Here is a 12,417-nt window from a genome sequence, read left to right on the forward strand (position 1 = left end):
GTAGGTGGTTTTGTGTGTGTGTGTGTGTGTGTGTGTGTGCATCTTCACATATGGTCTCTCCTCCCCTGTCCTCCCTCCACTGATAAGAGGACTCATTAATTCTCAGGCCCATGGTCAATATCTGCCCCCTCTCCCATCTCTGCCCTCTCTCTCTCTCTCTCTCTTTCTCTCTCTTTACCATGAGAAGCTGAACAAACAGACCAGGCTGGAGAACATGATAATAGACTCCTCAGGGAGAAGGATCAATTACCCCTCAGACACAGACACACACACACACAGAAACACACACAGACACACACACAGACAGACACACACACTAACACTCGGCTACAGAACAGATAGATGCTCACATTAGTTTTACATGATTCCAACATTGTAATAAATAGAGAATAGGGGATTTTCATGTTCTGTTCGCTGGGTGTTTTTTCTCCTCTGCGAGTGGCAAGGCATGACAGACCCTCCTATGAAGGGAGCTGTAGGTGTGAAAGCCTAACTGGGAGTATGTTCTCTCCTGACCAGATACAGATCATTACAGTCTGAAACGTATGACAATGACTCCAGGTAATGAGGGTGAGAGAGAGCCACAGTACTTCCAGGTCGTTAGTAGTCGTCATGTGATCAATTAGGAAGTATAATGCTGAGGACCATAGAATACCTTTATTACAAGAACTGTTGACAGGAGATGACTTTCCATGGTCAAGTAAGACTCCCAGAATGGTTTGGGGTACTGTAAAACCAGTGTACTACTACCACCAGTGTCAGTAGTATTAGTGCTCTGTCCAGACACAGCCTGACTACCCCTGGAGCTTAGATCAGAACACGCTCCAGCATTATAATGTATCTCTATCCCTGTCTCTCACACACACACACACACACACACACACACACACACACACACACACACACACACACACACACACACACAGCGTATCTCGTTGCGTTCATTTGATTCCTTGCATTACATCCACAACTATGCCACAGTTTCCTCATCCTCTATATTCCCTCTGTTCTCTGCTCCCAGCTGATGAGTGCTGTGAAGAAGGGCCAGGTGTCTGACAGCAGGTTGGCCATCCTGATGAAGACCGCTGAGGAGAGCCTGGATCTGAGGGGACCTGTGACTGTGGACCGCAGTGGAGGAGGGGTGTGAGGGGAACCCATCCGCACCACCACACCGTACCACCACACATTACCACCACACATTACCACCACACCGCACCACCACACCGCACCACCACACATTACCACCACACATTACCACCACACCGCACCACCACACATTACCACCACACCACCGCACCACCACACCGCACCACCACACATTACCACCACACCACCGCATCACCACACCGCACCACCACACCGCACCACCACACATTACCACCACACATTACCACCACACCACCGCACCACCACACCGCACCACCACACCGCACCACCACACCGCACCACCACACATTACCACCACACATTACCACCACACCACCGCACCACCACACCGCACCACCACACCGCACCACCACACATTACCACCACACATTACCACCACACCGTACCACCACACCGCACCACCACACATTACCACCACACATTACCACCACACATTACCACCACACATTACCACCACACATTACCACCACACATTACCACCACACCGCACCACCACACCGCACCACCACACCGCACCACCACACCGCACCACCACACATTACCACCACACATTACCACCACACATTACCACCACACGCACCACCACACCGCACCACCACACCGCACCACCACACCGCACCACCACACATTACCACCACACATTACCACCACACATTACCACCACACCGCACCACCACACATTACCACCACACCGCACCACCACACATTACCACCACCGTACCACCACACTAACCAGAGCTGTGGTGCTAAGAATGACGATGATGAAATGGATGATATTGTAATGAACAAGAGTACAAACTAGATTTTTATCCTAATTTAATCTAGGTGAGTATGTGTCAATGCTGAGTGTTTTATTGTGAAGTTGAGGCTAGATTGGGGCGGCAGGTAGCCTAGTGGAGCGTTGGGCCAGTAACCGGAAGGTCAGTGTGTCCTTGAACAAGGCGCTTAACCCTAATGGCTCCTGTAAGTCGCTCTGGATAAGAGAGTCTGCTAAATGACTAAAATATAAAATGTAGTTTGATGTTAGACATTTTTTATAATAATTCTTTGTATTGATATTTTCATGGAGGGAGACGGACTATCTGGACAGTTTTCCATCACACTGGATTCTCACTACTACAAAGTCAATGGGTTTGACAATCAGTGCCTCTGACATAAAGCTGTAACTCACAGTTCATACTGTCTTTATAATCTTATCAATGCTTCGCAATATAGTTTATTGTTATATTATTCAGTCTTATTTTTGTTATCGGTGTCTTATTGATGTCCACATTTCACTGGAACTGTACTTTGGATGTGGTTCTTATGCCCTTTCTCCAATACAAGAACCAGTTCTGCCTGGTTCCAACTGGTTCCGCCTCGTTAGGGACAGCCGGCATTACAGTACCATGCAGTTTATTCACACTCAGCTTAACGTTTCCCCGTCTTCGTTTCTGACTTCAGCATGTTACTTTACATCACTGTTCCTCGCCGCAGTGCCATTGTATATTTAAGCAATAAGGCCCGAGGGGGTGTGGTATATGGCTAATATACCACGGCTAAGGGCTGTTCTTATGCATGACGCAACGCGAAGTGCCTGGACACAGCCCTTAGCCGTGGTATATTGGCCATATATCACAAACCCCCGAGGTGCCTTACTGCTATTATAAACTGGTTACCAACTTAATTAGGGCAGTAGAAATAAATGTTTTGTCATACCTGTGATATACCACGGTTGTCTGCCAATCAGCATTCAGGGCATGAACCACCCAGTTTATAATGGCCAATATACCACTGCTAAGGGCTGTTAGTCACGACGCGAAGTGGAGTGCCTGGATACAGCCCTTAGCTGTGCTATATTGGCTATATACCTCTAACCCCTGAGGTGCCTTATTGCTTTATAAACTGGTACAGATAAGTTACCAACATAAATGGAACAGTGAACAAGGATTTTTGTGTCATACCGTTGGTATATTGTCTGATATACACACAGCTGAAATGCTGTTTCAGCTAATCAGCACACAGGACCAAACTAGCCGGTTTATAATAAGGCTTTTTCCCTGGCACACCGGTGACAACGTCATTTCTATATCTGCTGCCTGCTACCTAGCATACACTGGTCTATCTAATGCACCTTAAGTAACTGACTCCAGCTTTATCCTTACTGTTTTTAAAATCATGGCAGAATGAATGTTTTTCTACTACTGTTATTGCTACGTCATTATATATATTTTTAATTAAAGATATTTATTCATTGTAACGTTATTCACTCCTTCCATCTTCCAATGACCTTGACAAGATAGTTAGACGTATGAGTGGTGGTGAGATGTGCGTCTAATGCTGAGAGGATTAACAGCACAATCTGGAACTTTCATTTCCAGTCAAATGTGCTGCCGCTGCATTGGTTTGTACACTGGAGGTAACCACACTTACATTTGCAGAGTTACAAATTGTGCCTTTTTAAGTATTGTATGGAAATGTCTCTTCACTGTCTGTATCTGTCTGCAGTGCACCTGAGCTTGTACAGTATTTGTACTATTACTAAGTTAATACTTGCAGTTCTGCTGATTATTTGCGGTTTTAGAGTGAAGCGGTTGAAGGGGAATGTATGATCTGGGCCTTGCTTTCAAACACGGTATGACGTCATACGAATTGAACCTATTCCAACTCATTCCTCTATATTTTACATATTTGAACTGTCTTAATGTTGCAGTTATTATAAAGCATGTAAAGATACATATTCTATAACATTTTTAAAGAAAATTTGTATTTTATGAATGGATAAAAGGAACATTACATTTTTTGATAGTGTTCTGACTGGTTCTTAATATTGGTCTTAGCATGTTTGTAATACAATTTGCGTGTGTTCTTGTTTTGTCTAAAAAGGCTGAGAATCATTCTAGAGGTTTCCGCTGTGTACTCTTACTGTAACTGAATCCAACCATGTGTATCAGTTTTTTGCCACATGGGAGTTTTCAGTACAATGCCTTGACAGCCAGGGCCAACTTTGTCTATGTTTGCTTGTCTGCTTGGATGAAATTCCAGCCTTATCCAGATTGAAAGAGATCCATAGTCCTCTTTTTTCAATAAACACTGTAAGTCGATCTCAAATGCTTTTCCGAGACACACTGTAATTAAATGTATCTGGTTGCTAACAACAACATTGTTTTCTTGTGTGTTTCCACGGCAAACCCTGTTTTTTTACAATCCCGCTTACCGCCATTCAGATTTCTGAGCATAACAAGCTTGCATGATAATTCTCCCATAAGGGAACTTAGTAGTATAATTCAACACAATACAGCAAACGGCTGCATGTTGTACTGTACTCAGACTGAGCTGTACTACACATAGCACTGAGGTAATTACTACCTCAATTATAACCACTGAACTGTACTCAGACTGAGCTGTACTACACATAGCACTGAGGTAATTACTACCTCAATTATAACCACTGTAACAAACAAAGCCAAGTCACTTGCCACTAAATCTATTCATATGGCAGCCTTCCATGAAGCAGGTTCTGATGAGCAGTCAACATACAGAAGTGTATATATGAGAGATGTCCATGAAGCAGGTTCTGATGAGCAGTCAACATACAGAAGTGTATATATGAGAGATGTCCATGAAGCAGGTTCTGATGAGCAGTCAACATACAGAAGTGTATATATGAGAGATGTCCATGAAGCAGGTTCTGATGAGCAGTCAACATACAGAAGTGTATACAGTGGGGAGAACAAGTATTTGATACACTGACAATTTTGCAGGTTTTCCTACTTACAAAGCATGTAGAGGTCTGTAATTTTTATCATAGGTACACTTCAACTGTGAGAGAAGGAATCTAAAACAAAAATCCAGAAAATCACATTGTATGATTTTTAATTAATTAATTTGCATTTTATTGCATGACATAAGTATTTGATACATCAGAAAAGCAGAACTGAATATTTGGTACAGAAACCTTAGTTTGCAATTACAGAGATCATACGTTTCCTGTAGTTCTTGACCAGGTTTGCACACACTGCAGCAGGGATTTTGGCCCACTCCTCCATACAGACCTTCTCCAGATCCTTCAGGTTTCGGGGCTGTCGCTGGGCAATACGGACTTTCGGCTCCCTCCAAAGATTTTCTATTGGGTTCAGGTCTGGAGACTGGCTAGGCCACTCCAGGACCTTGAGATGCTTCTTACGGAGCCACTCCTTAGTTGCCCTGGCTGTGTGTTTCGGGTCGTTGTCATGCTGAAAGACCCAGCCACGACCCATCTTCAATGCTCTTACTGAGGGAGGAGGTTGTTGGTCAAGATCTCGCGATACATGGCCCCATCCATCCTCCCTTCAATACGGTGCAGTCGTCCTGTCCCCTTTGCAGAAAAGCATCCCCAAAGAATGATGTTTCCACCTCCATGCTTCACGGTTGGGATGGTGTTCTTGGGGTTGTACTCATCCTTCTATTCCTCCAAACACGGCGAGTGGAGTTTAGAGCAAAAAGCTCTATTTTTGTCTCATCAGACCACATGACCTTCTCCCATTCCTCCTCTGGATCATCCAGATGGTCATTGGCAAACTTCAGACGGGCCTGGACATGCGCTGGCTTGAGCAGGGGGACCTTGCGTGCGCTGCAGGATTTTAATCCATGACGGCGTAGTGTGTTACTAATGGTTTTCTTTGAGACTGTGGTCCCAGCTCTCTTCAGGTCATTGACCAGGTCCTGCCGTGTAGTTCTGGGCTGATCCCTCACATTCCTCATGATCATTGATGCCCCACGAGGTGAGATCTTGCATGGAGCCCCAGACCGAGGGTGATTGACCGTCATCTTGAACTTCTTCCATTTTCTAATAATTGTGCCAACAGTTGTTGCCTTCTCACCAAGCTGCTTGGCTATTGTCCTGTAGCCCATCCCAGCCTTGTACAGGTCTACAATTTATCCCTGATGTCCTTACACAGCTCTCTGGTCTTGGCCATTGTGGAGAGGTTGGAGTCTGTTTGATTGAGTGTGTGGACAGGTGTCTTTTATACAGGTAACGAGTTCAAACAGGTGCAGTTAATACAGGTAATGAGTGGAGAACAGGAGGGCTTCTTAAAGAAAAACTAACAGGTCTGTGAGAGCCGGAATTCTTACTGGTTGGTAGGGGATCAAATACTTATGTCATGCAATAAAATGCAAATTAATTACTTAAAAATCATACAATGTGATTTTCAGGATTTTTGTTTTAGATTCCGTCTCTCACAGTTGAAGTGTACCTATGATAAAAATGACAGACCTCTACATGCTTTGTAAGTAGGAAAACCTGCAAAATCGGCAGTGTATCAAATACTTGTTCTCCCCACTGTATATGAGAGATGTCCATGAAGCAGGTTCTGATGAGCAGTCAACATACAGAAGTGTATATATGAGAGATGACACCTGTTATTAGCATCACTATGAAGCTACGGGTATGGAAGAGACTGGTCAGAGTGAAGCACATGGAGTCTAGATCATCCTGCATTAAGGAAGGATAGATTTATCAGTAACTGGTACAGATAAGCTGCTCTACACTGGGTGTAGGACCTTGTCATTTGGCCACATACAACCTAATCTTCTCCAAGAGGAAGGTCATGTATAGATTCAGTTAGCCAACTGTAATACCCCCAGAACCAGCGGAAACCACCTAGATCATTCAGCCTGATTGCCTCAAACAAAGTGGTTTTAACCCCAAATACATCTAAAGCTTATCAAAATGTGTTATTGTTTCACTGGGTCTGATTTCATTCATTTGAACAGGGAACTAGTATCTGTGGCTTGCTCTGCATAAAGGCCCTTAATATCCCCTGGCCCCCTGTCAGCCAGCCCAGTGTTAATCCAGGGGGCTCTCTCCTGCACCAGGGGAATAGGTAATGGGTATTCCTAGGTGATCAGCAGACGGTATAATGCAATTAAGCAACCTGGGGCTGTTGGACGAGGGGCTCTGATCCTGAACTAATTTGAACTGCGGTTTGATAGCAAGCGCTGTGATCCTGGAATAATCATGTGGGCTGCTAATGAAACTGGGTGGGCAGACCAGGCTGATAGAGGTCCTCAGCTCTGAACACTCGTCTTGTGTCAGGGAGAGTGGGGAGACAAGATGTCAGGCTGGCCAAAATGTCTCACACATACAAGCACTAGTATGGAAGGGCCATTGCCAGCAGCCTTTTGACACACACACACACACACACACACACACACACACACACACAAAACCAGGCTTTCCTAAAGGTCAATGTGAGATTTGAATGTCAGGACTAAAGTCCTCTGTTCATATTATTTGGTGCATTTGCAGTGGAAGTCTATGAGACCCATCCAGCGCCACTCTTAAAGGGCCTTGAGTGAGCGAGACCAGAGGCAATTACAGTAATTGTAATGAATAATCAGACAAATCTTCTTGGCATTATGACCACTAAAGCTCTCCGTCTCTGGAGGCAGCAGGTCGGCAGCAGGGGGATTAGAGATGGGGAGAGTACACCTACAAATGTCTGACTGACTGGTGTGGGTGTGCACTAACTGGTGTGCTCCGTGGTGTCTGACTGACTGCTGTGCTCCATGGTGTCTGACTGACTGGTGTGCACCGCGATGTCTGACTGACTGGTGTGCTCCATGGTGTCTGACTGACTGGTGTGCTCTGTGATGTCTGACTGACTGGTGTGCTCTGTGGGGTCTGACTGGTGTGCTCCGTGGTGTCTGACTGACTGGTGTGCTCTGCGATGTATGACTGGCTGGTGTGCTCTGTGATGTCTGACTGGTGTGCTCAGTGGTGTCTGACTGACTGGTGTGCACCGTGGTGTCTGACTGACTGGTGTGCTCCGTGGTGTCTGACTGACTGGTGTGCACTGTGGTGTCTGACTGACTGGTGTGCTCCGTGGTGTCTGACTGACTGGTGCGCTCCGTGGTGTCTGACTGACTGGTGTGCACCGTGGTGTCTGACTGACTGGTGCGCTCCGTGGTGTCTGACTGACTGGTGTGCCCCAGGATGTCTGACTGACTGGTGTGCTCCGTGGTGTCTGACTGACTGGTGTGCCCCAGGATGTCTGACTGACTGGTGTGCACTGTGGTGTCTGACTGACTGCTGTGCTCCGTGGTGTCTGACTGACTGGTGTGCCCCAGGATGTCTGACTGACTGGTGTGCTCCGTGGTGTCTGACTGACTGGTGTGCCCCAGGATGTCTGACTGACTGGTGTGCACTGTGGTGTCTGACTGACTGGTGTGCTCCGTGGTGTCTGACTGACTGGTGTGCACCGTGGTGTCTGACTGACTGGTGTGCACCGTGGTGTCTGACTGACTGGTGTGCACTGTGGTGTCTGACTGACTGGTGTGCACCGTGGTGTCTGACTGACTGGTGTGCTCCGTGGTGTCTGACTGACTGGTGTGCTCCGTGGTGTCTGACTGACTGGTGTGCACCGTGGTGTCTGACTGACTGGTGTGCACCGTGGTGTCTGACTGACTGGTGTGCACCGTGGTGTCTGACTGACTGGTGTGCACCGTGGTGTCTGACTGACTGGTGTGCTCCGTGGTGTCTGACTGACTGGTGTGCTCTGTGGTGTCTGACTGACTGGTGTGCACCGTGGTGTCTGACTGACTGGTGTGCTCCGTGGTGTCTGACTGACTGGTGTGCACCGTGGTGTCTGACTGACTGGTGTGCTCCGTGGTGTCTGACTGACTGGTGTGCTCCGTGGTGTCTGACTGACTACTGCACACTACTAGAAAAGGGCATTAGGGAATGGCTGTGGGAATTCAATAGTGCAGCTTTATTGGCTTCTCTGCATCTGTGCAATATCTTTTCTGCATCTTCTCTGTAGCAAACCACTACAGCTGCAGATGCAGGACGATATGACATAATCATACTGCCTGTCCTGCCATGAGCTCTTAATGGAAGGGTTGATCCGAATAATTTGTCAAAACTAGAATGTTCATTATAAGAAGGTTTTATCTCACGAGTATAACAGTTTTCATCACTTGAAAAAGAAGAGCTGTCCATTTCGGCTCCAGTATTGTGAGGCTTGGTCTTCAGTGTGAATGCTAGCTGTCATTCATGTTATTATGAGCCAAGATGGCAATCCATAGCTCCCAGGCCTTCGGCTCTCCATAGATCCCAGGCCTTCTGCTCTCCATAGATCCCAGGCCTTCTGCTCTCCATAGCACCCAGGCCTTCTGCCCTTGGCCCACCTTTGTTCAAAGTACAACTAGTTAGCTATGCCCCGTGGGAGTACATTTTTGAGGTGGGCGTTCTTCTGTACACAAAGGGTCTTAGAGTTGCTAACGTCACAATGTGACAAAGGCGTGATCTCCACCACCACATTGAAGCTATTCATAGCAAGGTCACCACTGTTGCTCTAAGACACATTGTAGTACAGAAGAGCACTGAGAGGTTACTGAAAGTGCTTCAGGAGAAACCGCATTGCCTTGCTAGCTGCTGCAACAGCTAAGACATAATGAAGGCAGCAGCACTGATGGCTTAAGGAGAACTGAATGCTGCAGCCTCAGAGTTCTGGAATCTGTCAAAAACAACATGGCAGCTAAATTCATTTTAAAAAATGAGTGGGAGGAAACAAAACGACGCCAGGGCAGTATTGGAGCCATCCCTTCATATATATCTGTAATTTAGGCAGCCCACTCAGAGTCTGGTGTTACAGTAGTTACAGGGGGAACAGTCATGGGTTTGAGTGAGTTTGTGAACCCCGCGCCTGGTCTCAAAGAGGACATTGTTGAGAGGGGTGGAGAGAAACTGGAAAATATTTGAGGGAGAGAAAGGGAGTGAGGAAAGTAGTTGAAGTGTTGACTTCCTTAACCCAGACTGCAACAGTCTCCGATTCTCTATGTGGGGAGAACAATGATGGTAGAGATGACATGCAGGCCATTCATTCCCTGGTGTTTCCACACATAAGTGCTCTGAGGGAGACAGCAATCCTGGGATGACGCTGGCCAGTTGGACAGGGCAGGACCTCAGTGGACAAGTGAAGCTAGTGTCTCACTGTAGAGGTGGAATGAGTTGCAGTGTATGATGGGAGAGTATGTCCCTACAGCACACTGTATGGAACATCCACGTCAGTAGGAGGGAGATCTCTGTATGATGCTAAATACCATCCATACAGGCTCATTTGATAACTAGCCATGTCAGTTAAGAACAAATTCTTATTTATAATGACGGCCTACACCGGCCAAACCCGGACGATGCTGGGCCAATAGTGTGCTGCCCTATGGGACTCCCAATCACGGCCGGTTGTGATACAGCCTGGATTCAAACCAGGGTGTTTGTAGTGACACCTCCAGCACTGAGATGCAGTGCCTTAGAACGCTGCGCCACTCGGGAGCCCAACTAAGCTCATGAGGCATTTATAAGTTATATATCTTCAAGAATCAATGGGTACATATCATTAATTTATAAGTCCAAAAATGGACGTAGCAACTGGTTTATAACAATGTACAGTGGAATGTTGAAAAATATTGCTTTGTTAAATAAAGGTTCAACTGTCGTACCCATCAGAACTCCAATGTTTGTAAACAAAGAAAATGTAAACAAACACTATTTAGCCTCAAAACATGGTTAAAACGATCATTTTGATATCCTGGATGGTCAGTCCATACATCCATAGCTCTGTCTATGAATTTGAGAATGGTTACATTTCTTCAACCCCATTCCGTAGCTTTTTACCTAACCAGGTTCTGGGAGGCCGCTTTGTTCTAGTTTCTACTACTGATAACATAGAAAATAGGAAAATAAAGAGAAAATCATCTTATTTTGCTGAACAGACTGAGTGACAGGTGTCCTTTCAAATGCCAGAGAAAGAGCTTCCTGCTTGAGCATTGATATGCAGCACTATGTGGTTCTTATCGTCAGGCAGTGGATGGCCTGGATAAATGCCTGCCGGCTCACCTTCCAAATTACCCCAGTATTATTGCATCATTGGGGAGGAGGAGGGGACGGAATGTACGGAATTGGGGGTGAAGCTCAATGATCTATTCTCTTCACACAATGGAAGGTTCTTAGTATTCCTGGGTTATTGAGTCATCCTCTCTGCAAGCCTACTCAGAGCCCTGCCACACCACAGAGGTGGTGGGGGTGGGGGGGGCTCAGGGTTACTGGAAGACCATTGGTCCCTATGTCACCAGGTTAGGTGTTTCACTAATCTCCCCCTTCCAGGCCTGTCATGAATATTCTACAGCGTTTTGACTGCCACACAGGTCTGTTTCACTGGTCACCATGGAGTTAACGGAAACACAGAATGAAGGCTGCCTCCCATCTTAGCTTAGGCATCTGTGTAAACCAACAAAAATCCTTCAGGTGTTTGGCAATTTGGCCATTTAGAAGGACTATCAGCCTGGCTGCCAATCTCTTTTCAGCTACATTCAACTACTTGTCCTTGTAGCCTACTCTGTGTCATTTGGCAAATGACACGGAGTAGAAGGAGTGGAATGTTACAGAGACTGGTACCCAGACTAGGACGTTATATTAAAAGTTAATGGTATTGTTCTAATCTTGAAGATTGTTCAGTGTCAAAGGTCATGGTGAAACTACTGTCTTTTTTACGGTTGTATCTCAAACACAATTACTTGAAGAAAGAAATGGGCCAAGTCTGCCAACCATTCGCACAGTGTGTGGGTGGGTGCACTGCCTTACTTTCTGATTGGACTTCAAGACAACAACAACCAAAACAAAGTTTTGTATGTTGGTGCTTTACGGCGTGGCCCCGAAGTCTGGCAAATATTATGGTCTACCATTCTAAGAGTTGATGGATGCTCAGAACGGTAATCTAGAGCCAATGTAGGGTAAGTGCTATTTGGGATCCTTGGGACATCCATACCCTAACCTTAACCCCTACCCTTACACTAACCTTTCAACCTTTACACTTCAATGGGGTAGGGGCATCCAAAGGATCCCGGATAGCACGGACAACCAATGTAGAGAGCTCTCTAAAACAGGAAGCTGTTAAAACGGACACATTCTGTGATAGCGCAAGGTATCCTGTAAGGCTGTTGTTCATCTCCATATTAAATCTAAAAAGATTCCTGAGCTGTAAATCCTAGAACCACTGTAGGACTGGTCACATAGTCTTGCACTGAAACCACCCTTTCCCCAACAGTTCTCACGTATCATGGTTTAATGTCTTAGTGAAATGTCACCAGAGAGCATGCTGTTTTATATGTTGGATTAAGAGCTCGTTAAGTGGAATTCGCCAGCACTAGCAGGAACTGGAACAGCGTGCTGCACGGTGAAAGGTTGTCTTGATTTTGAATTCAAATCAACACAGTTTGTGTTGTTATTAT

The 12,417-nt window shown here is 46.0% G+C and overlaps 2 protein-coding genes across 4 annotated transcripts in view; one reads left to right on the forward strand and one right to left on the reverse strand.

The window, feature by feature from the left end:
- The window catches only part of LOC139532626 (glycerol-3-phosphate dehydrogenase, mitochondrial-like), a 28,347-nt gene extending 24,040 nt beyond the window's left edge, over positions 1-4,307 (forward strand). The window contains exons 17-18 of one of the 3 annotated variants that reach the window (XR_011666625.1): positions 1,022-2,678; positions 2,761-4,307. Coding sequence is in view for 2 of the 3 variants with exons in the window: in XM_071330481.1 (XP_071186582.1) it covers positions 188-355 (168 nt within the window). In the remaining variant the exon portion in view is untranslated. Of the gene's footprint in view, positions 1-187; positions 963-1,021 lie in introns of those variants that run through there. The other 2 variants (XM_071330482.1, XM_071330481.1) reach the window with 2 other exon arrangements.
- A 3,348-nt stretch (positions 4,308-7,655) lies between these two features.
- Positions 7,656-9,130, reverse strand: LOC139532966 (dentin sialophosphoprotein-like). The gene is made up of 3 exons (XM_071331109.1): positions 9,088-9,130; positions 7,896-8,849; positions 7,656-7,804 (listed from the first exon to the last, which is right to left on the reverse strand). The coding sequence occupies exons 1-3, from the start codon at positions 9,128-9,130 to the stop codon at positions 7,656-7,658; spliced, it is 1,146 nt and encodes a 381-aa protein (XP_071187210.1).
- Between the last annotated feature and the right edge of the window lie 3,287 nt (positions 9,131-12,417).

This window comes from Salvelinus alpinus, chromosome 10, assembly GCF_045679555.1.
Source record: "Salvelinus alpinus chromosome 10, SLU_Salpinus.1, whole genome shotgun sequence".
NCBI classification, from domain to species: Eukaryota; Metazoa; Chordata; class Actinopteri; order Salmoniformes; family Salmonidae; genus Salvelinus; species Salvelinus alpinus.

Coding starts and splice junctions, on each gene's coding strand:
- LOC139532966 (XM_071331109.1), bottom strand. CDS start 9,130: ATGGACAGCTCTTCTTTTTCAAGTGATGAAAACTGTTATACTC. Junction 8,850..9,087: donor TGATGAAAACTGTTATACTC/GTGAGATAAAAC, acceptor CTTTTCTAGTAG/TGTGCAGTAGTCAGTCAGAC. Junction 7,805..7,895: donor AGACACCACTGAGCACACCA/GTCAGACATCAC, acceptor CAGACCCCACAG/AGCACACCAGTCAGTCAGAC.